Here is a 23,620-nt window from a genome sequence, read left to right as displayed (position 1 = left end):
CCTGTGTGTTATACACGTTTTTCAAATTGCACAATTCTTTGATTGAAGTTATGCTTGTGATCACTTAACATAATTTTGTTAATAATTTATGTCATCTAAGCCTCAGATGAAGAGCTGTCTCGGGCTCGAAACACGTGCCAGGCTTTCTCTTCTATGCTTCAAATAAATTCTTTGGAAATCACTCCTCAATCTGTACATCTTCTTGGCGCAGAGAGACTGGGAGCCACTTGTGTTTTTTTTACGGTAAACAAAAGAAATGAAACCATAGTCACCTCCGAGCTAATAACTTCAAATCAATTAGCTGTGAATCACACACAATTAGATGTAATTCACATGTACAACAATGCTGATAGTACTGTTCCATTTGGTGAAGGAGATAACCACTCCTGGCCGTCTTAGAAGATGAGTGAACAGGCGTTTAGTGGAGCGGTCCTTAAGTGTTTTCGTCTTGAAGAGCTTGCAAGCTCGACAGGTAGCCTCGGGATGGTCTTGTGGGAGACACAAATTGCACGTATTGTGCTCATCTACCCAGGGGAACCTCCTGTTACACTTAGGGCAGAATTTGAAAGGAGTACTCTCCATGTGTATTAATTTGGCAGCGGGCGGGTATATGTAGGAAACAAATGTGGGAGCCTGTATGACCACCCCCCACTCTCCCTACTTGTACAGGGCCGAGGCCATAGGCCTTCCAAGGCCCAAGGTCCATCGTGGAGTTTCGACGGCTAGTTTCCTCGATCTTCACCGGCATCAATCTTCGGCGTAGGGTGGAAAGAACTGGGAAGTTTTAACAATCATTTTAGTATAATCGGCTAATGCCAAGGGAACTCCGCAACATGCGCCCGACTAGTATGGCGGAAAAAATCAATCTGAGGGTCCTACACGCGTGAGGGATCATGGGTACAGTGGACATCACACTAGGGATAGTATTACGGCACGCCCTAGTTCGACGCCCCTTTTCGAGTTTCGAAAAACAAACTGTAATACTCTGCAGCTTCCACTAGATGTCGAGTGATCATACAGTTTAACATACATTGTCATTTCATCAAGCACACAAATTGTCACCAATATCCTTAATCTGAAACAAAATTATTCATGTATAAGAAAAGGAAAACGAGTGTTCTTTCACTGTTGCTCTGCTCTACTCGTTTCGGGAAATCTCTTCCCTTCATCAGAAGCTATTCTTCAACTTCACTTCTGTCTCTATTGTGTTTCTGTTAATTCCATCTACAAAAAAGTAATTAAGTATATATCTATCAATTCTCATTTCATTATAAATGTACATTCCTATCTGTCATGATTCTTTAATTCAAAATCACTGGGTCTTATTCTGTCTCAGTGGTTGTGTGTAATTCCTCCAATTTCTGGGTGTGTTCTCTTCCTTCCAACAAAATATAAATCAAGTATCTGTTTATCACAATGTATCTTATCCCTTCAACTACTACTAATAGTGGTACACCTTTTCCACTTTTACCTGTATGGTGAAAGTCTCATCAAGATATTGCTTCTTAGGCGAGTTAGTCAGCCAGGTCTTGCCAGTGTTCCCAAGATGGGTATGCACGTTTATTACAAGTTTCTCCCTTCATAGGTTGTGGGATGCTGGATGCCAAGGTTCGCTCTACCGCCCGTCTTAATCTCCCTGTGTTCAGAATGTGTGTCAGAATTCCTTATATTTTAGTGATGAGTCTTGCAATAAACTGGCTCCCCCACCAGTTTGTAAACAAACTTACCCTCAGCAGCCAGTTAGCTTTTTCTCAAAAGTCTGCTCTTCGCCGTACCGCGGTTTTGAAAGATTGCTGCTATTTACATATTGATAATCACATCTTAGCGTGATATGGTCATGATGACACTACGGTCACAACGTGTCACTACCGATGTAAATATTGTTCACCCTGTCATGATTCTAACCTATTGAGACTAAGAATGGCCGCTATTTGCATTCAGACGCCATCACGCCAAAGCGAGTTGACATCACAATGACGCTTCAGTAACACTGTAACAATACTGGATATTTCCTGTTATAAAGAGGGTCTATAGCATCCATCTTTATGTGGATACAGGTGTGTTATCAAGCAACAAATTCATGATCACATTCTGAAAACCTTTCTGAGTTACCACTTGCTATTTTCAATCACCCCCATATTTCGCACAAATGCCGATTCTTGATGTTAGACATATTAAAAACAAACTTTTGACAACATGAACCCCTGTTGTATGTAACATAACATAATGTTCTAATACTTCGACATTGTTATCATAATTTCTGCTCTACTGCATTTGATTTCAGCCGCATAGAATTCAGTCATATGTTACATGATATCTTTACATATAGTGTTGCTCATAATCTAGATGTAAAACACTGTTCTCCTACCCATCCCTTTGTTTTAATTACATAGGTCTAATGTGCAAAATATATCTCCTGATGTATTTTTGTGGATCTTTTCCCCTCTTTAACTGCTCTTGTGGCCCATTGGGGTTAACGTTCTAGGTCATTGTTTTGTCCATTGCCCTGTTTCACTATTGCCAATCTCCTTCAAAATAGGCCCCAAACCCAATTCACTATATTCTTAGTCACCACCACCGACATCTAAAGAATAATCTTCCATACAGTTAACGGCAATACCTGGCGGACTAACCCTCACCTAAGAAGCAATATCTGGATGAGAATTTCACCATACAGGTAAAAGTGGAATAAGTGTACCGCTATTAGCAGTAGTTGAAGGGATAAGATACATTGTGTTAAACAGGTATACGATTTATATCATTACGTTGACTATTTCGCTGAAAGGAAGAGAGCCCATCCAGAAATTGGAGGAATTACACACAACCTACTGGCACAGAATAAGACCAGGTGATTATCAATTAACAAATCATGACAGATAGGAATGCACTTTTATAATGAAATGAGAATAGATATATCCTTTTTTGTAGATGGAATTAAAAAAAACACAATAGTGACAGAAGTGAAGTTGAAGAATGGCTCCTGATGAACGGAAGAGATTTCCCGAAACGCGTAGAGCAGAGCAACAGTGAAAGAACACTAGTTTCCTTTTCTTATACATGAATAATGTCGTTTCAGATTAAGGATATTGGTTACAATTTGTGTGCTTGATGAAATGACAATATATGTTAAACTGTATGATCACAAAAATATACTTTTTGACACACGGTCTTGGGGAGTTTTTTGTAGTGCTACAATTCCCCATCCGCGTGTGTTTTTTTACAAATATTTGGGGATTTTGCCATAATTCCCTTTCCCTAGCACCAGCTACAAGATAGGCAGTTCACTACTTTTGGCAACTTTGTTTTTACAATTAGCCATTAGATGCCGCCTCCTGTGACTGAAGAAATCAATTTCTTCTGATATCTACAAGGAATTGTAGCGGATCACTGCGCGTCACGGTGTAGCCCCCACGTCTGTTAAAGATATTTCCGAATTATAAGACTTTTCTTTATATTTTTGACTGAAACTGGGAGACCAGCCAGTGCGCAAATTAGCTGCCTTTGAGCAGAGTGAGAGTGCTATAGGGGGGGCTTGATCATAATAGTTCCAGCCTGCTCTCTGTACATTTACCATTTTCTAGCGTAACCAACAGACTATACATTTTTCAAACCACGATTATGTCATCATTGGTTTGATAATATGGCAGAACAGGTAGAGGCCAAGAGACGAGCAGCGGCGTGGATTCTCTTTGACAATGACCAGGTCGCTGCAGCAACTTCAGTGGAGAGCAGCCTACCGGCAAGTCTTACAGTACAACAAAAATTAGACAAACTTGAAAAAATAAAGAAAAAAGAAATCTCTAAATGGTGGGAGGCAATGACCCTACAAACATATCTAGATGTCCAACGAATCCCGAGAGGACGGAGAATCCTGATTATTCCCACCTTTGAGGACATTGATCCTAAACTGATAGAGGAATGGACACAACATACCAACGAATGTTCCTTCAAGATAATAGAAAGTCTTAATCAAATATGCCAAGACAGATAGGATCAAATTGATAAAAGATATTGAAGAGATGGAAGAGCAACTCTTCTCCTCAGAAGACGGTGATGAGTGCAAGAAAAGAATGCCCAGAGTGGAAGAGAATCTAGAGAGACATGAGGGAGAAATCAGAACTCTTAAGCAACTAAAATTCAAGCGGGATCGTTTGGATTACGAACAGGGCAGAATATATATGTTTGCCAAGCGTTTTGATGCAAACATCAAACAGACTGGAACAAATAACCACTAACAATCAAGTACCAGCAATGACATCAGAGGAGCCGAGTAGCTCCGAAATTGACGTATCGGATACAGATGTCTCAATGTCAAAAAGGCAAATTATTTTTAGAAGAGTTCAAATTACTACATTTGGACAGCAGAAAGGACAAAAGAGGAAGAGGGCAGCACTCAGGACAAGGAAGAGGGGCAATAGGAAAGACAGGAAAAACAAAACGAGGTGGGGGTGCCAACACAGGCAGTCAGCCCAACGTGACCACGCGATCTGGAAACAACAGAAGGGCAGGCCGAGAGGCAAGAAGACCTACAACTAAAGATCTTCAACATCTCTAACCAAGTCCTGACTAAAGAAGAAACATCAGTACTATCGTTAGGTCTGTCCTTTAGCCCTACCTATCTTTATGACTATACCACAACGAGGATTGACCTCTTCAAATTCCTGAGAAAACTAAAACTAACCAAATTCCATGCTACCAAAGTCAATGAGGGACCCAGGAGAAAAGAGAAACCATCCAGACCGATCCCTCCCCTCACGGACAAAGATATGGTTAGTCTCATGTGTCTCACAAATATGACACAGGAAACAGAAGCAGAATGGGAAAGAGCCACCTCTGTGGATAATGTTACACTAGAAGAGCAATTTGGTATATACACCGATGTCCCCTGCCCTAGTAACTTTAAACCAAAGTCTATTTTTTGTCCCAATGTTGGACAACTATGTGGAAACTCTGAATGTCAACGATTATAATCTAGAATTGACATCTGTTTCAAGTAATAAAGAACTAGTTTACCTGGTTGTTCGGTTTACGGTAGCCAACAATATATTAACATCCAAGCTATTTAGGAAACAAACTAGCTCCATTTCTACACTGCATGCCCAAAGCCACCACCCCACCTCATTGAAAAATTCGATCCCCTATGGTGAGTTTTTGAGAGCAAAAAGGGCCTGTAGCATAGAAACTGACTACTAAATAGAAGCTAAACACATAGGTCGTAGATTTGTAGAACGAGATTACAACAAGAAAGTGGTATCGGTCTGTTTTGATGAAGCTGAAGGTATTAATAGATCTGAATTATTTAAAACCCACAAAACACAAAAAAAGATGAGATTCATTACGGGTTATAACCATCAAGCCCAAAACATCAAACGCATTATGAAAAAGCATTGGAATGTTCTTTTAACTGATCCTGATCTGAAAAAAGTGCTAGGTAATACCCCCAATGTAACATACCGCAAAGCCCCAACTCTTAAGAATTTACTTTCTCCGAGTATGGTCATCACAGATACCAAATCCCCAAGCCCATTTCTGAAATCAAACGTTGTTGGTTTTCGCAAATGTGCAAATTGCAAAATGTGTGACTTTGTTTCAAAACTACCTTTTACTAGTCACAACGGGATGAGATGGAAGTACAAACACAAAATGACATGCATCACTAAATTTGTGGTGTATGCCATTATATGTACTTTTGGCCTCCATTATATTGGCTCACCTATAGGGCCTCTAAAGCTATGCATCCTACAGCACTATAGAGTGATTAAAAATGGGGATGTCACGAATCCATTGACAGGACATTTCTTGGAGAAACATGGAGGAAATGTAAATGAAATGACATTTGTGGGTCTTGCTCATGTTCCAATACACAAGAGACTGGGTAACAGAGAGCGGAAGTTGAGACAACTGGAGGCGTCTCTGATTTGCAAATCTGACACACTGATGCCCAACGGGCTTAACATTGACCCAGAATTATATGTATTTTTGCATTAAGTCCCTTTGCCTGTCAAGGAATGCTAGAAGTGGATCCACGTAAGAAGCGAGTGGTAACCACGTGATCTACTTATTCTAGCACAATGGCCCTTAAGATCCAAGTATTACCATAACAACAGTAATGATTGTGGTGATTGAGACCCAGATATTTTAATCTTGATATCTTTTAAAATCGGATCTTTTTTTTAAATTGTGTATTTTTTGATATCATGTATCTTGTCTAGAGATGTAGATGGGACTGGTCCTTTCTTAGAACTAAGGACAATATTGCACTAGCACTTTATTCAGTGTTCATTCATTCATTCATTTATTCATTTACCAAGAATGTCGCACTATTGCATAGGCACTTTGAATATGAATTATGCTGCTTTAAATCATAATGTGATGATTATTATGGTGTTTTACATCAGCGGGTTTAAGCATTTGCACTTTATAACATTTAGCACTTTACCTATTGTTCATCTATAGAGTATGTTTTTATCAATGCACTGGCACTTTGTTATAAACCATGCTGTTTCCAATTGCTATTTGATCATTGTGGCTTAGTTTCTCATCAACGGGTTTAGGCATTTCAGCACTTTACAAAGAAAATCATGCTAATCTGATGTACATGCTGCCGCCTATCAATAGGTATTTTATGACACTATACCTTTAATAGGCTCACTTGTAATGTACATTGCACTTTAGTCAGATTTCTGCATTTGCACTTTAATAAAAGATGTAGATAGACTACCTAGTGGCACCAAGTTAACCTATGGGAATACTTGGGTGCACAGAATTGTGCGTCATTTTAAATTGTCAGAAATGTCCGTGCTGCACCCAGATCTGTGGCCTCTATAACACTCCAATACTTGGGGCGTAATGGTTTGATGTTTATCAAGTTAGATAAACATAAACCATGTTAAAAGATAGCGCATTAGCGCCGAACACCATCTACTAATTGCACATATTGCAACAAAAAGTGTTTTTAATTGGGAATTGCAAGAGCAGCTTTTTAGAGCTTTGGGTGAATTTCCTTGCCTCACATCTAAGTCATTTACGTATTTGACTGCTGAATTAAATAATTTTCATATACAGCACCATTCGCCTATCGGGCGAATTAGCCAGTCCATCATGGCGGCTTTATTTACACTGTTGGGACTAAGACCCAAGGTGATCACATGATTGGAACAGGAGGAAGGGGAGGAGTCTAACGCTTGAGCAGCGTTTGTTCCTATTTTCATTTAAATTGGTGTTTTTCACGAATGTGGATGTTAATCAGCCTGAGGAAGCTTGGTGAAACAAGTGGAACGCGTGGCGAACTTCCACCCTAAGGGGGTGAGTGTTTTTAGACCTGTATGCCATGGGGAGAGGTCACTAATTTTGTGTCCACCCTGATAATGCTATTTTGCATGTCGTGTTGGTTATGTGTCTTTTTTTAAACTAAAACAGACTATTTTTTCACTAGAATTTGGTATGGTCATGTGTGCAAGGGACTGTGTCTGACACGCTGTCTTGGGGAGTTTTTTGTAGTGCTACAATTCCCATCCGCGTGCGTTTTTTTTTACAAATATATGAATATTTTGTTAACAGAAAATCTAAATCCTCTTATTATTGAATGTATATAAAATGGAAAGCAAAATATTGATTGGATCACAATACAAATAGGTGTGCAGGGGACGGGAGTGTTCCACAAGTGGGTGGACATCTGCTGTTCTAATGGATTTACTATAGCAACAGTTTTTAGCTGCATGCTCCCCATCTTGTGTTCTCCTTTCAGAGGGAGAAAAAAAGATTCCCAATGAAGACCAGATGATGAGACAGACATCAGAGGCCCTTTAAGGATATGCCTCTTTCCCTAAATGCCAGAGCTTAACATGTGTGTCCAAAAAGCAGGGTTGGCACCAAGAGACCATCTGTGGTGTACACACGCCCTATCAATTCATGCACCATAGAATAAATCTCTGGACTGGTTAAAGTTGCAGTTGTTAAAAGTAAAGTCTCACCAAGCATTCAGGCATCGTTTCCAGATTGTCTCTCGGTGGTGAATAAAAGCAGCCTTTGTGCTGTGTTTCAGACGACCATGGGGTTTCAGACTCTCCTTGGGAATCATCAAAACTGGCAGAGTGACACCCTGCAAAAAATTAAAACACAATGCGCTGAAGAGCTAGTTTTCCATTGGTAACTATGATTTTAGTCCTAAATGTCTACACATTTTCTTCATAGTTGAACCAGCTGTGCTATGAATAAAGTAAAGGGCATATTTTGGAACACAAATGATATAACAAGATCCAACGTATGAGGGGAATTGCTGGACTTCACTATAGATATTCTCCCTCAACTCCAGAATAATGTTAATGCAGTGCCAGTCAGAGACACGATTTAAAAAGTAGTTGGATGGGAGTTGTGGAAGTGGGAAAAATAAGGAGGTAGAAAAACAGGACACCAGAGATTCCAGCAAATGTTTGGCGCCAAGAAGACACCATAAACAGCAGGTAGTAGGTGGAACGATGGCAATAATCCAATACCTACTTTTGTTGGCATTAAGATCCTTCTTCCCTACCAGTTGCAAATCACAGGTGCCTTGCATCTCCGCTCTCTGCCCCACGATAAATAAGAATAAAGTACCTCCAAATATACTGAATGAGGATACTTGCAAATTACTTAATGCCATGAGCTCAGAAGGCATGCCACCTCATTCCTCTAGATTATCAAGGAACAACTAAATAGCTTAAAATATTCTTATTAAATGGCGGTTTAAATATTAAAGAACCTAAATCAATCAAATAAAAAAAAAGCTTTGTGTAAAAGGGGTCCATGATTTGACAGTAAAAACCAAGCACTCAGTGGGTTAAGGACCATTTCATTATATTTGTATGCTTACAAATATAAGCAAACTGTCCCCAAACTTCTAAACCCAACATACCCCAGAGATGCACATGATGGGAAAGTGGGGACTAGTTCTAGGGAAAAGACACTTTTTAAGTGCCATTCTGGACCTCAAATGGGACGCTTCCTTTCCAATACTAATGGACATCGAGCTCTACACCCGAGCGCCAATTATTAAATAGCTCTGCCCATCACAGACCACTCCATTCAACACTTTATACCCCTCTGGATTTCCACACCTTCCCTTCTCCCCTTACCCATCCCATCTCCTTTGCTACCCCGACTTGTAACCCCTGGGTGTGTCCCCTTTGTACAGTGTTTTATTTATTTACAGCAATTTCGCTTTATAAATCCCATACATACATACTCTTCTGTGGTTAGTCTATACGTGGGAATCACAAACCAGAATTTAGCGTGTTTAACAGGTTCCATGGAGACTGCACATCTTCAATTTTGAGGTAGCCTTGATCCATGCCTACCAAACACTGGTTGTCTTGAATGGCAGCCTTTACTCTTCCAGTAACCATTAAAGTGTGTTTAGTGCAAATGTGATTGTTTCTCTGCCTAATTCAGGCAGATTTATAGATCTGTTGCAACTGAACACATTGCTTAACAAGTACAGTATGGAGGCTAGCTAAAAAGATGAGCGCTGGTCTTTGATTATGGTGCTGGCCTGCCGTTCACAATTCAAGTCAAGGTAGAGCCTAGCTCAGCCTTCCAAAGTGGATAAACTGAGTACCATTAAATTGAATAATGCTAATTATTTTTCGCAGAACTTCGTTTCAGCTGAAGGTGGTCAAGGTGAATACAACATTCATCTGCTCACTACTGCATTGAGTGGGATTGGAAAGCTGTCAGTCTAAAAGTAAGCCCCCACTCTTTCACTTTAGCCACAAGTTAGTGCCATAAGCCCACAGAGGTACGTTATAAACTCTCACTGCAGACACGAGGATGATCAATGTAGCAGGAAATCAGCCTTTTTGGTGCATTTGGTAATTATACAAGCCTCTAACGGCTGCAAGCAGCAGACCAGCAAAGGGTCCATAGGGTCCACTCCAACCTTTAGTTAGCTGTAGCAGAATATGGGCGTCTAACACACACAAAAGGTGAGCTCAAAAGGAAGAGAGGGTGGAATTAAAACAAAGGCGAACAGAGAACAGAACCCTCCGAAAGAACAAGTTACTTCTTACCTTGTAACGTTCTTTCGACGGGATGTTCCTCCGACGTATTCCTCATCTTAGATATATCCTTCCAGCTCTGCTGGCCTCGGAAATTTTTTTCTCTCTAGAGGGCGCTGCGCGTCGACATCCTCCGAGTCGATGTCCCTCGACAGCCGCCGTATCGACGTTATCCTGCCTATAAAGGCTGCGCACAGAGTCCGTTGCTCAGTTCCGTTTTGTAGCCCACAATAATACTTTCTGGACTAAACTAATCACCCTGAAGGAGCGTAAGCTGCAACAACAAGGGAAGTAGAACTGCGGGGATGGATGGGAGGGTCGATGAGGAATACGTCGGAGGAACATCCCGTCGAAAGAACGTTACAAGGTAAGAAGTAACTTGTTCTTCGAAGGGATTGTGTCCTCCGACGTTTTCCTCATCTTAGATAGGCTCCCATAGCAGTATTCTATTATTGGAGGAGGGAGTACTGACTTCACGCTGTCTTCTATTGATGAATAGAATACAGTACAGCCCTTCCAAACCTAGTCTCTTGACTGGAGGAGGAATCCAAATTGTAAAAACGTGTAAAGGTATGGACAGACGACCATGTAGCGGCCGCACATATGTCTTTTACCGGCACTCCTCTTTTGAGGGCCGATGAAGCTGCAATACCTCTGGTCGAATGAGCCCTAAGGTTTTGAGGGGGCTCTTTCCCTGCCAGTTTATAACATTCCAGAATGGCTAGAATGATCCATCTGGAAATGGTCTGCTTAGTTATTGGTAACCCCAGCTTGTGACCTGCATAACCTACAAACAGCTGGTCTGCCTGTCTTATCCTGGCTAGTCTACTGATGTAAAAACTTAAAGCCCTCCTAGGGTCTAGCCTGTGTAACCTCTCTTCCTCTTTCCCCGGGTGAGGAGGAGGATAGAAAGATGGTAGGGTAATCTTCTGAGTGATATGGAATTCAGAAACCACCTTTGGGAGGAAACTAGGCTTCACTTGCAGGACAACTTTGTCTTTGTGAAATATTGTGTGAGGGGGTTTACAAGAAAGAGCTTGTAATTCGCTCACCCTTCTAGCAGATGTAAGTGCTATTAATAAAACAGTTTTAAGGGTAAGGAATCTTAACGAACAAGAATGGAGAGGTTCGAAAGGTGTACCCATCAGGAAAGTTAGTACTAAGTTTAAATCCCATAGGGGAACTTGGAATGGTCTTGGGGGATAAACATTGGTTAACCCCTTTAGAAACTGTATTACCAAGGGTAATTTGAAATAGGATGGTTCTTCCGCAGTACGCTTAAAGATGGATAGCGCTGCGAGATAGCCCTTAATGGTGCCAACTTGAAGGCCTGAATTTGCCAAATATAGTAGGAAGGACAAAACCATTGGTGTACCACATGAAAAAGGGTCGATATTCTATTCTCTACACCAGCTGCAAAATCTGTTCCAACGGCAGTGGTATAAAGACTTTGTTGCTGGCCTCCTTGCCGAAAGCAACACCTCCATAACATCATCAGGGAGGTCTCAATCCTTGTACCTCAGCCTTTCAGAAGCCAAGCGTGAAGGTTGAGGGTTTTGATGTCTGGATGGAGAACCTGACCTCCCTTCTGCGAGAGTAGGTTCTCTCTGAGTGGAAGTCGAATTGGAGGGCAGATGGACAAGTCTAGAAGGTCCGGGTACCACGTTCTCCTGGCCCAATCCGGGGCAATTAGGATCATGGTTCGCCGGAATCTTCTCAACCTCCTGATCATTTGAGGAATGACAGGGACCGGTGGGAACGCGTACAGAAGCGGAAACTCCCAGTCCACTATGAACGCGTCTCCCAGAGCTCCTCTCGGGGGAAATTCCCTTGAGCAGAACAGGTCGCATTTCCTGTTTAGGCTGGTGGCGAACAGATCTACCTGAGGGGTTCCCCAAAGGGCGAAGATCTCTTGAAGGACTTCCTGAGCTAGCTCCCACTCGTGGGAGACTGTGTTCTGCCTGCTCAGAGCGTCCGCTGTCAAGTTCTTCTCTCCGGCTAGGTGAACTGCCGATAGAGAGATTCCTTCTTGGATTGCCCAAAACCAGAGCTGCATCGCCTCTCTGCACAGGGGTAGTGATCCTACGCCTCCTCTTTTGTTGAGGTAATGCATGGCCACCGTATTGTCCGTCATTATCAGGACGTTCTTCCCTTGTACAGCTGGCAGGAACGCCTTCAGCGCAAGTCTGATGGCTCTCAGCTCTAACAGGTTGATGTGTAGTCTGGACTCCGATGGAGACCAACGACCGCTGATGGTCAAGTCGTTGGCGTGGGCTCCCCACCCCGTGAGTGAGGCATCCGTGACTACTGTTATCTCCGGCCAGGGTTGCCAAAACTGTTCTCCTTTCAGAATGTTCTCCTGACAGGCCCACCACTGAAGGTCTCGAGCCACCCTGCCGGGAACCTGAAGAAGATCTGTCATTCTCCCTGAGAATTGTGACCGCTGAGTCCTCAGTGCCCACAGGAGGGATCTCATTCTCAGGCGAGCCTCTGGCACTAGGAAAATGCAGGATGCCATGAGGCCTAGCAACCTCAAAAAGTCAAAGGCTGGGAGACGTTGGGCATGTTGGAACTTGGTAACCATCTGTAGAATATCTTGAGCCCTCACCTCTGGTGGCGAGGCTTTTCCCAGGGAAGTGTCCAGGATCGCTCCTATGAACTAGAGTCTCTGCGATGGTATCATTTGTGACTTCTTTAAATTGAGGGAGAAGCCCAGTCTGTGAAGGAAGTGGCACACGTGATTTAGCTGGATCTGAGCTTGTTCCGGAGAAACAGCCCTGATCAACCAATCGTCCAGGTAGGGGTAGACGTGAATCCCTTCCCTCCTTAGACTTGCAGCCACTACCGACATTAACTTGGTGAAGACCCTCGGGGCGGAGGTCAGCCCAAATGGCAGCACTCGAAATTGATAGTGAGAGTTGCCAATTGCGAACCTCACGTATTTCCTGTGTTTGAGATGGATAGGCACATGGAAATAAGCGTCCTGAAGGTCCAGAGATACCAACCAGTCCTGGAACTGAAGGGCCTGGAGGATCTGAGAAAGAGTGACCATCTTGAATTTGTCTTTTCTGAGGAATTTGTTCAATTCTCGCAAGTCCAAGATGGGTCTCAGTCCTCCGTCTTTCTTTGGAATGAGAAAGTAAGGGGAGTACCAGCCCTTGTTCCTCTCCGCTACAGGTACCGGTTCTATGGCACCTTTCTCTAGCAGGTCCAAAATTTCCTGCAAGAGGAGCGGATCTGGAGCTTTCTGAGAGCTGATCCCCGGTGGATGACTGTGAGGTATACGTAGGAAAGGCAGGCAGTAACCTTGGGCAACTGTTTCCAATGCCCAAGCATCTGACGTGATAGCCTGCCATACCGCCAGATGTTGAGTCAACCTGCCTCCTACAGGTGTCCTGTGAGGGAAGTCCTCAGAGTGGTTTTGGGGCGGCTGATGCAGATGCCGATGGTAAAGAGGCACCTGCTGTTGCTGCGGCTTTTGAATATCTACCCCGTCCACCTCGGGTAGTTCTTCTTTGTCCCCTTTGAGCCGGTCGTCCTCTACCTCTTCCGAATGCGGAGTAGAAGCGAAAGGACTTGCCTCTCGCAGAGGTTCCTGTGGGACGAAAAGGAGTCTGACGGATTGCAGCTCCTAGGGATTTTGCTGCTGCTTTTGAAGTTTGCAGTTTCTCTAAACTGTCATCCGCCTTTTTCCCGAACAAAGAAGAGCCATCGAATGGCATGTTCAAGAGCCTGGCTTGCACATCTGGGGCAAAACCAGACTTTCTCAACCAAGCGAATCTCCTGGTTGATGTACTTGCCGCCATTGCTCTGCTGATACTGTCAGCCGAATCAATGCCCGTCTGGAGGGATTCGCACATAGCTTCTTTACCGTCCTGTATAATATTCAGGAACGCATCCCTTTCTTCTCCCTCCGGGATGCAGTCAGCCGCTGTAGAAGCACACTCTCAAAGTGTATGGCTGAACCTAGCAAGGGTGCAAGTAGCATTAACAGATTTTAACGCCATGCTACATGCTGAAAAGACTTTCTTTGCCATAGCATCATATTTTTTATCGTCCCTGTCCTGTGGGACGGTAGGATAAGCCGTCTTGACATCGGTAGAGGATGCTGCCTGTACCACCAGACTTTCTGGGGATGGGTGTTTAGACAAAAACTCCGGTTCTGTAGAAGATACCCTGTACTTTGTAGACAGTTTTTTATTTACTGCTGGTACTACATCTGGGGTTTCCCAGTTTGTCATGATCTTCCTCTGAAGAGCTTTATGAAAAGGCACCACAGGATCCTCCTGTGGGCCTTTGTCAAGAATATCCGTGAGGTCATCTTGTTGAAAAGATTGTGAAGGTGCAGACCACCCCATGAACTCTGTGATTCTGGCCATTAAGGCTCTATAGGGGGTTTCAGCATGCTCCCCCGGGTCTGGCCTAGCAAACTCCACCTCAGGGGAAGTGTCTAACCCACTTGCCTCATGTAAGGAATCATGAAGATCCTTTAACCTGCGTTCTTCAGAGGAAAATTCCTCTCTAATTGGGGTTACAGGTCCCTGCAACTCAAATGTGTCTTCCTGTTCAGACAATTCACCCTCTTCCAAAATTGAGGACATAGTTCTCAATTGTTCTGAACTCATAAAAGGAGTAAATCCCATTTCCAAGGCAGAGGGTGCCGAACTTGTCATTATCGGTCTCGAAAACGTCGATGTCGTCGACGCCGACGTCGAAGGCTTCGAGCGTGGCGTCGAAAACAAAGGCGGAGGCCTCCATGACCTCGACAGAATTGGAATTCTGCTCGACAATCTCGACGCCATCGACGTCGAGGACCTGGGGATAGTCACTGGGTGTGTCGTAACCGTGACTTTTCTTGGCGTCGACGCCGGTGTCGAAGCTGGCGTCGAGTCGACAGACCCGTGTGTCGAAGGTCCCTTCGACAACGGCGTCGAAGACATCGACCTCGGCGTCGACGGAACCCTCGTCGACGGCGTCGACGGAACCTTCGAGGAAGGTTTGGAGGTCATAGGTTCGAGACGCGCTCGAGGGGTTACCTTCGCCGGGTACTGCGACTCACGGCGTTTTTGACCTTCGGATCTTTCGACCAGAGCATCGCTCTCGGCAGTCTTCGAGGGGGTCGAGGCCGCTTTCTCGAAGACGCTCATCATATTTTTGCGGAATTCCTCCCATTCAGCCCGGGAACTATGTTTCGTGGGGCAAGGGATTCTTTTTGGCAAAACAGAGGAAGAGGAAGACGGAGAAGGGGGATCTTCGACGTCTCCTCTTCGAGTGCTTCGATCTCGAGGAGTGATGAGACCCACTCCGAGACCTGGAGCGCGAATGGTGACGAGGAGACGAGTGTCTCGACTTCGTCGACGAAGAAGAAGCTTTAAAAGTCTTACCTTTCTCCAGCTTCCCCCTACTCTCCTTCAGGGCCTTAGCTGTCATGGACATACAGTCCTCGTTTTCCGAACAATGGTGTTCAGCTCCCAAACACCACAGACAAACTCTGTGAGGGTCAGTCAACGACATCTTTTCCCCACAATCTCGGCATTTTTTGAAGCCGGATCGAGGAGTTGTCGGTTCCGACGAGGAAGCCATCGAGTACGGATCGAATGACTCGAGGTAGATAGGATTAATCTGACTAAGAACTGAGCAACGGTATTCCGAGGCACTGAGTAAGCGCGGAAAAACGGAACTGAGCAACGGACGCTGCGCGCGGCCTTTATAGGCAGGGTGACGTCTACGTCGATACGGCGGCTGTCGAGGGACATCGACGCGCAGCGCCCTCTAGGGAGAAACATTTTTCCGAGGCCAGCAGAGCTGGAAGGATATATCTAAGATGAGGAATACGTCGGAGGACACAATCCCTTCGAAGTTCGCATTCAACAGGGGTTGGGAGATGATGCGAGTGGAAGTGGCAACATTTTGTGTGTTGAATTGCTCATGAATGAGGATAATCCCTCTAGAACAGGCCCGGAACATTATTGTACATGGTAAAGCACAAGCTCATGGTCGACAGTGACAAACAATGTAGACAAATTGACTACTCGCAGGGCTGCCAAGCATGAGTAAGGTCCAACCACTCCAGCTTCACTCTAGTCATTTTGTCAACTCACTAGTCAACCTACATAGCCTTCCAACCAACATCCAACACTATTTAAATCTCATATGCCCATCTTCCACCCTGGTCTCCTTGGCTCCCAAATGTGTGGCCCCTCTCCGTCTGGCCACTCTCTCATTCAATTCACCCTCTCCATTCATCCCCACTGCTCCTGCTCCCACATTTAGGACCAAATTCAAGCATAGTCCGTTGGTCCCTACTTCGGCCAAGTCTGCATCTTGTCCCAAAACTCACTCTCTACCACTTGCTCACTCCATAGACCTCGCCTTTAGTGAATTTAATTGTGCACCCCCTTTAATTATCCCACCTGCACCCTCAACCATTGTTATCCCTAGCCATCCAACTTCTGAGGACAGCCATGCACAGCTGATGCAAAGACTGATCCCTCCTCATTCTCCTTCCTGCCTACACTGATCTTGCTTCTGCTCTCTTAAAACACTTCCAAACTATCCCGGGCGGGCAAAGCCCCCACACCCCCCCCACATTGCAAAATCTCAGTGTCTTCCTCTCACTCCGCCAACGACTTTTCTTCCTGCTTCTCCACTAAAATCACCAAAATACGGGGCACCCTGTCCAACCTCTCTCTCCCACCTCCCGATTCCCTCATCTCCCCCACGCTCTCTGCTCTATCCAACGTCTCCCCATCCTTCGCCCGGGCCAACCCACCCTGAGTTCCAACTGACCCCCTTTGCACCACACATTGTTAAGAGGCATGCACTTTTCACCACTGCTCTTCTCTCTCCCTTACTCAACCACTCTTTCAACTGGCATCTACCCAGCAAGTGCCAACCACAACAACCACCTCATTCTACTACATACTGGTCTCTCTTCTCTACCAATGTGAGAGTAGGTTAGTCAATTTGACCCAAGTCACACATTCCACAATGCCACTTAGTAGGCATTGCTGAAAGTTAACCGCATCGGAGCTACATCAGGAAAGCATTGTGGGTATGCATATTAGCCCAATTCCAAGCCCTTTTTTCCAGGAAATTGCCTTTGTCTTAGAGGGCAGTGCTACTTTATACATAGCTTCATCGACCCAAGAACTTCTTCAGAGGGTTGTCTTTAATTGCACAGACTACTACCTCCAGGTACACTCACTAGCTGACCGCCCCCCCACTAATCGGGATTCCGGGTGTAACACTCCACAGAGACTTTTGGCATCATGTTGCCAATTGCCTTTCCACTTCCCATCACTCCTCTTCTCCTTTCTCACCCTTCTAGACCTTTTCTATGCATTTGACACAGTGGATTAACCCTCACTCCTTCAACCCCCCCCCCCTGACTTCAACTACACTGTACTCCATCAGGCATCCTCTTATCTCTGCAACTGCTCCATCTCCATCCAGCTCATGCGTCTCCAGCATCTACTCACCCACACCCCTTTCACAGCAGGCATTCCTAAAGGATCAGTCCTAAACCAACTTCCTCTTATATTATATATAAATATTCAAATAAATCATATTAGGCTTCTCTTCACAGTCACGCCAAATGTGAAATAAAGCACAGCTGCAATGAAATAAACGACAAAGGGGATATTCTAGGCTGATATTTTTCGATATGAAATATGAGTAATCATACAGAAACACAATCATGCAATATAATGGCAAAATGAGATAAAAGTTTCGATCCTTCTAAAAACCCCACTCAACGCTGAGAAATAAGAGTTCCAAATTTAGATCTGTCCTTCGTCTAATACTGTAGGCTGGGAAAGAGTCTGAAAGCCCAGAACTATCATTTGGTAAAAAGAAAAAGAAAAAGAAAAAAAAAAAGAAAAAAGGCCAGCCATAACTATTACTTGTAAAACAACATTGGGAAAGAGTTTTAAAGAAACAAAGAAAATAAATGGTCTACACTACCAGGTATCGAGATAAGAGAGAAATCATTTATCGAAGTTCTGATTTGGATATTAGTTCTAATGGGAGCACCAACACCGGTTGTACTATTAATATTTAAAATGGTACCCTGTACAGCCTGGGAACGATGTTGGATTCACTTTGGAAACAAATCCCACACACGTTAACAAAAAAAGATTTAGGGGGTAATTCATAGAATGCAGCGCACAAGTGGCGCACGCGGCTGGCGCACAGTGTGCGCGTGCGAATCCCTGCGCCAGCCGCGTGCGCTAAAATCCATTTCCGCGCACAGCGTATTCATGGATTCCAGCCACCAAAACCAGCCGTGGCGCACAGTGGCGCAGCGACCCTGCAGCAGCGCCAGTTACGCCCTCAAGAACGCCTCTCGCGCAGGGAAAAGCCATGAAAATCCCCAATCCAGCGCAAAGGGCTGCGCTAACCCTGTACCAGCACGGCAAGCGGGCTACGTGTATCACTGGGGTGTGCGGGAAGTACCTCACGCGATTGGCCCCGTGTGAGCAGGGTACGCATATTTCAGGGGTGCGCGGGAAGTTCCACACGCGATTGCCGCAGGGTACGTGTATTTCAGGGGTGCGCGGGAAGTTCCACACGCGATTTCAGCAGGGTACGTGTATTTCAGGGGTGCGCGGGAAGTTCCACACGCGATTGGCCCCGTGCGAGCGGGGTACGTGTATTTCAGGGGTGCGCGGGAAGTTCCACACGCGATTTCAGCAGGGTACGTGTATTTCAGGGGTGCGCGGGAAGTTCCACACGCGATTGTCCCCGTGCGAGCAGGGTACGCGTATTTCAGTGGTGCGCGGGAAGTTCCACACGCGATTTCAGCAGGGTACGTGTATTTCAGGGTGCGGGGGAAGTTCCACACGCGATTGGACCCGTGCGAGCAGGGTACGCGTATTTCAGGGGTGCGCGGGAAGTTCCACACGCGATTCCATCAGGGTACGTGTATTACAGGGGTGCGCGGGGAGCACCACACGTGAATTGCACGTGTGGGTCCTCCAAGGTGTTCCCTCTACACCCTCCACGGCCCCTGCAGGTGGCTCACACCACAGGGGCCTACCCTGCACATGTCCTGCAGACACCCCATCCACCATGGCCATGCCCCCCAGCCAACCCACATGTCAACTTGCACTACTGCCCACCAACGCATGTCCCCCTGCACCCCCAGCCACCAGGGGCACCCTCCACCAGGCCCCCAACCATGTCTCCCAACCCCCACCCCCCAGCACTGTGAGGCACCTGCCAGCAGGCCCCCACCCATGTCCAACTCATGGTCCCCACCCCCCCACCCCCCAGCAGTGCAGGGGCACCCTCCACCACGCCCCCACCCATGTCCAACTCATGTTCCCCACCCCCTCACCCCCCAGCACTGTGGGGCACCTGCCAGCAGGCCCCCACCCATGTCTACCACCCCCCACCCCCCAGCAGTGCAGGGGCACCCTCCACCAGGCCCCCACCCATGTCTCCCACCCCCCCACCCCCCAGCACTGTGGGGCACCTGCCAGCAGGCAACCACCCATGTCTCCCACCACCCCCACCCCCCAGCCACCAGGGGCAGCCTCCACCAGGCCCCCATCCATGTCCCCTATTACCCCCACCATCCAGCAGTGTAAGGGCAGCCTCCACCAGGCCCCCACTCATGTCCCCTATTACCCCCACCCCCAAGCAGTGCAGGGGCATCCTCCACCAGGCCCCCACTCCTGTCTCCCAGCACCCCCACCCCCCAGCCACCAGGGGCACCCGCCAGCAGGCCCCCACCCATGTCCAACTCATGTTCCCCACCTCCCAGCAGTGCAGGGGCACCCTCCACCAGGCCCCCACCCATGTCTCCCACCACCCCCACCCCCCAGCAGTGCAGGGGCACCCGCCACCAGGCCCACACCCATGTCTCCGACCCCCCCACCCCCCAGCACTGTGGGGCACCTGCCAGCAGGCCCCCACCCATGTCTCCCACCCCCCCACCACCCAGCAGTGCAGGGGCACCCTCCACCAGGCCCACACCCATGTCTCCCATCCCCCCACCCCCCAGCAGTGCAGGGGCACCCTCCACCAGGCCCCCACCCATGTCTCCGACCCCCCCCCACCCCCCAGCACTGTGGGGCACCTGCCAGCAGGCCCCCACTCTTGTCCAACTCATGTACCCCTGCACCCCCACCCCCCAGCACTGTGGGGCACCTGCCAGCAGGCCCCCACCCATGTCTCCCACCACCCCCACCCCCCAGCCACCAGGGGCAGCCTCCACCAGGCCGTCACTCATGTCCCCTATTACCCCCACCACCCAGCAGTGCAAGGGCAGCCTCCACCAGGCCCCCACTCATGTCTCCCACCACCCCCACCCCCCAGCAGTGCAAGGGCAGCCTCCACCAGGCCCCCACCCATGTCCCCTATTACCCCCACCCCCAAGCAGTGCAGGGGCATCCTCCACCAGGCCCCCACTCCTGTCTCCCAGCACCCCCACCCCCCAGCCACCAGGGGCACCCGCCAGCAGGCCCCCACCCATGTCCAACTCATGTTCCCTACCCCCCCACCCCCCAGCAGTGCAGGGGCACCCTCCACCAGGACCCCAACCATGTCTCCCACCACCCCCACCCCCCAGCAGTTCAGGGGCACCCGCCACCAGGCCCCCACTCATGTTCCCCACTCCCCCACCCCCCAGCAGTGCAGGGCACCTGCCAGCAGGCCCCCACCCATGTCTCCCACCACCCCCACCCCCCAGCAGTGCAGGGGCAGCCTCCACCAGGCCCCCACTCATGTCTCCCACCACCCCCACCCGTGCAGGGGCAGCCTCCACCAGGCCCCCACCCATGTCCCCTATTACCCCCACCAGCCAGCAGTGCAAGGGCAGCCTCCACCAGGCCCCCACTCATGTCTCCCACCACCCCCACCCCCCAGCATTGCAGGGGCAGCCTCCACCAGGCCCCCACCCATGTCTCCCACCCCCCTCACCCCCCAGCACTGTGGGGCACCTGCCAGCAGGCCCCCAGCCATGTCCAACTCATGTCTCCCACCCCCCGCACCCCCCAGCACTGTGGGGCACCTGCCAGCAGGCCCCCACCCATGTCCAACTCATGTTCCCCACCCCCCAGCAGTGCAGGGGCACCCTCCACCAGGCCCCCACCCATGTCTCCCACCCCCCCACCCCCCCAGCACTGTGGGGCACCTGCCAGCAGGCCCCCACCCATGTCCAACTCATGTTCCCCACCCCCCCACCAGTGCAGGGGCACCCTCCACCAGGCCCCCACCCATGACGACCACCCCCCCACCCACCCACCCCCCAGCACTGTGGGGCACCTGCCAGCAGGCCCCCACCCATGTCTCCCACCACCTAGCACTGTGGGGCCCCTGCCAGCAGGCCCCCACCCATGTCCAACTCATGTTCCCCAACCCCCCACCCCCAGCACTGTGGGGCACCTGCCAGCAGGCCCCCACCCATGTCTCCCACCCACCCACCCCCCAGCACTGTGGGGCACCTGCCAGCAGGCCCCCACCCATGTCCAACTCATGTTCCCCACCCCCCCACCCCCCAGCACTGTGGGGCACCTGCCAGCAGGCCCCCACCCATGTCTCCCACCCCCCCACCCCTCAGCACTGTGGGGCACCTGCCAGCAGGCCCCCACCCATGTCCAACTCATGTTCCCCACCCCCCCACCCCCCAGCAGTGCAGGGGCACCCTCCACCAGGCCCCCACCCATGTCTCCCACCCCCCTCACCCCCCAGCACTGTGGGGCACCTGCCAGCAGGCCCCCACCCATGTCTCCCACCACCCCCACCCCCCAGCACTGTGGGGCACCTGCCGGCAGGCTCCCACCCATGTCCAACTCATGTTCCCCACCCCCCAACCCCCAGCAGTGCAGGGGCACCCTCCACCAGGCCCCCACCCATGTCTCCCACTCCCCCACCAACCAGCACTGTGGGGCACCTGCCAGCAGGCCCCCACCCATGTCTCCCACCCCCCCCCACCCCCCAGCACTGTGGGGCACCTGCCAGCAGGCCCCCACCCATGTCCAACTCATGTTCCCCACCCCCCCACCCCCAGCACTGTGGGGCACCTGCCAGCAGGCCCCCACCCATGTCTCCCACCCCCCACCCCCCAGCAGTGCAGGGGCACCCTCCACCAGGCCCCCACCCGTCTCCCACCCCCCCACCCCCCAGCACTGTGGGGCACCTGCCAGCAGGCCCCCACCCATGTCTCCTACCACCCCCAACCCCCAGCACTGTGGGGCACCTGCCAGCAGGCCCCACCCATGTCTCCCACCACCCCCGCCCCCCAGCCACCAGGGGCAGCCTCCACCAGGCCCCCACTCATGTCCCCTATTACCCCCACCCCCCAGCAGTGCAAGGGCAGCCTCCACCAGGCCCCCACTCATGTCTCCCACCACCCCCACCCCCCAGCAGTGCAAGGGCAGCCTCCACCAGGCCCCCACTCATGTCTCCCACCACCCCCACCCCCCCAGCAGTGCAGGGGCAGCTTCCACCAGGCCCCCACCCATGTCCCCTATTACCCCCACCCCCAAGCAGTGCAGTGGCAGCTTCCACCAGGCCCCCACTCCTGTCTCCCAGCACCCCCACCCCCCAGCCACCAGGGGCACCCGCCAGCAGGCCCCCACCCATGTCCAACTCATGTTCCCCACCCCCCCACCCCCCAGCAGTGCAGGGGCACCCTCCACCAGGCCCCCACCCATGTCTCCCACCACCCCCACCCCCCAGCAGTGCAGGGGCACCCGCCACCAGGCCCCCACTCATGTTCCCCACCCCCCCACCCCCCAGCAGTGCAGGGCACCTGCCAGCAGGCCCGCACCCATGTCTCCCACCACCCCCACCCCCCAGCAGTGCAGGGGCAGCCTCCACCAGGCCCCCACTCATGTCCCCTATTACCCCCACCCCCAGCAGTGCAAGGGCAGCCTCCACCAGGCCCCCACTCATGTCTCCCACCACCCCCACCCCCCAGCAGTGCAGGGGCAGCCTCCACCAGGCCCCCACCCATGTCCCCTATTACCCCCACCCCCCAGTAGTGCAGGGTCACCCGCCACCAGGCCCCCACCCATGTCCAACTCATGTTCCCCACCCCCCCACCCAACAGCAGTGCAGGGGCACCCTCCACCAGGCCCCCACCCATGTCTCCCACCCCCCCCGCCCCCCAGCACTGTGGGGCACCTGCCAGTAGGCCCCCACCCATGTCCAACTCATGTTCCCCAGCCAACATGTCATCACAACCTAGATCCCTGGTCCCTATGGTCAGCCTCCAAATGCAAAACACCCACCAGAGTATTGCATCCACCCACTCATAATTGGCAATTACATGACAGAACACCAATTGCAAGTTCCGAAACAAACATTTCCCTCACATACACCCAATGGGTGTCAGTGAATCTCAAAACCCATATCATGATATGCATGAAACCAATGAGATGATACTACACATTGAAGTATGATAAAAAAATATGTATTAAAGGAAACAAATAGAATCAAAAATAAAGAAACATAAATGTGAATGTACAAAAATGAAAAGAAGCATGTCCGTGAAAAAAAGCAAAACCAAAAATCAAAATCCAAAGTAATGGTGTCCAAAGTCACTGTCCACAAAACAAAATCCAATGGGAAATAAA

At 49.2% G+C, this 23,620-nt stretch overlaps 1 protein-coding gene across 2 annotated transcripts in view; it reads right to left on the bottom strand.

The window, feature by feature from the left end:
• AAAS (aladin WD repeat nucleoporin) overlaps positions 1–23,620 on the bottom strand; it is a 730,668-nt gene that overhangs the window by 561,151 nt on the left and 145,897 nt on the right. For both annotated transcript variants that reach the window (XM_069653320.1, XM_069653321.1), the window contains one exon: positions 7,974–8,101. In XM_069653320.1, the coding sequence (XP_069509421.1) occupies positions 7,974–8,101 (128 nt within the window). The remainder of the gene's footprint in view (positions 1–7,973; positions 8,102–23,620) is intronic.

Source organism: Ambystoma mexicanum, chromosome 3q, assembly GCF_040938575.1.
Source record: "Ambystoma mexicanum isolate Mex_15411 chromosome 3q, UKY_AmexF1_1, whole genome shotgun sequence".
Taxonomy (NCBI): domain Eukaryota; kingdom Metazoa; phylum Chordata; class Amphibia; order Caudata; family Ambystomatidae; genus Ambystoma; species Ambystoma mexicanum.
The sequence above is the reverse complement of the archived record's forward strand: the minus strand, read 5'-3'. Positions and strand labels throughout refer to the sequence as shown.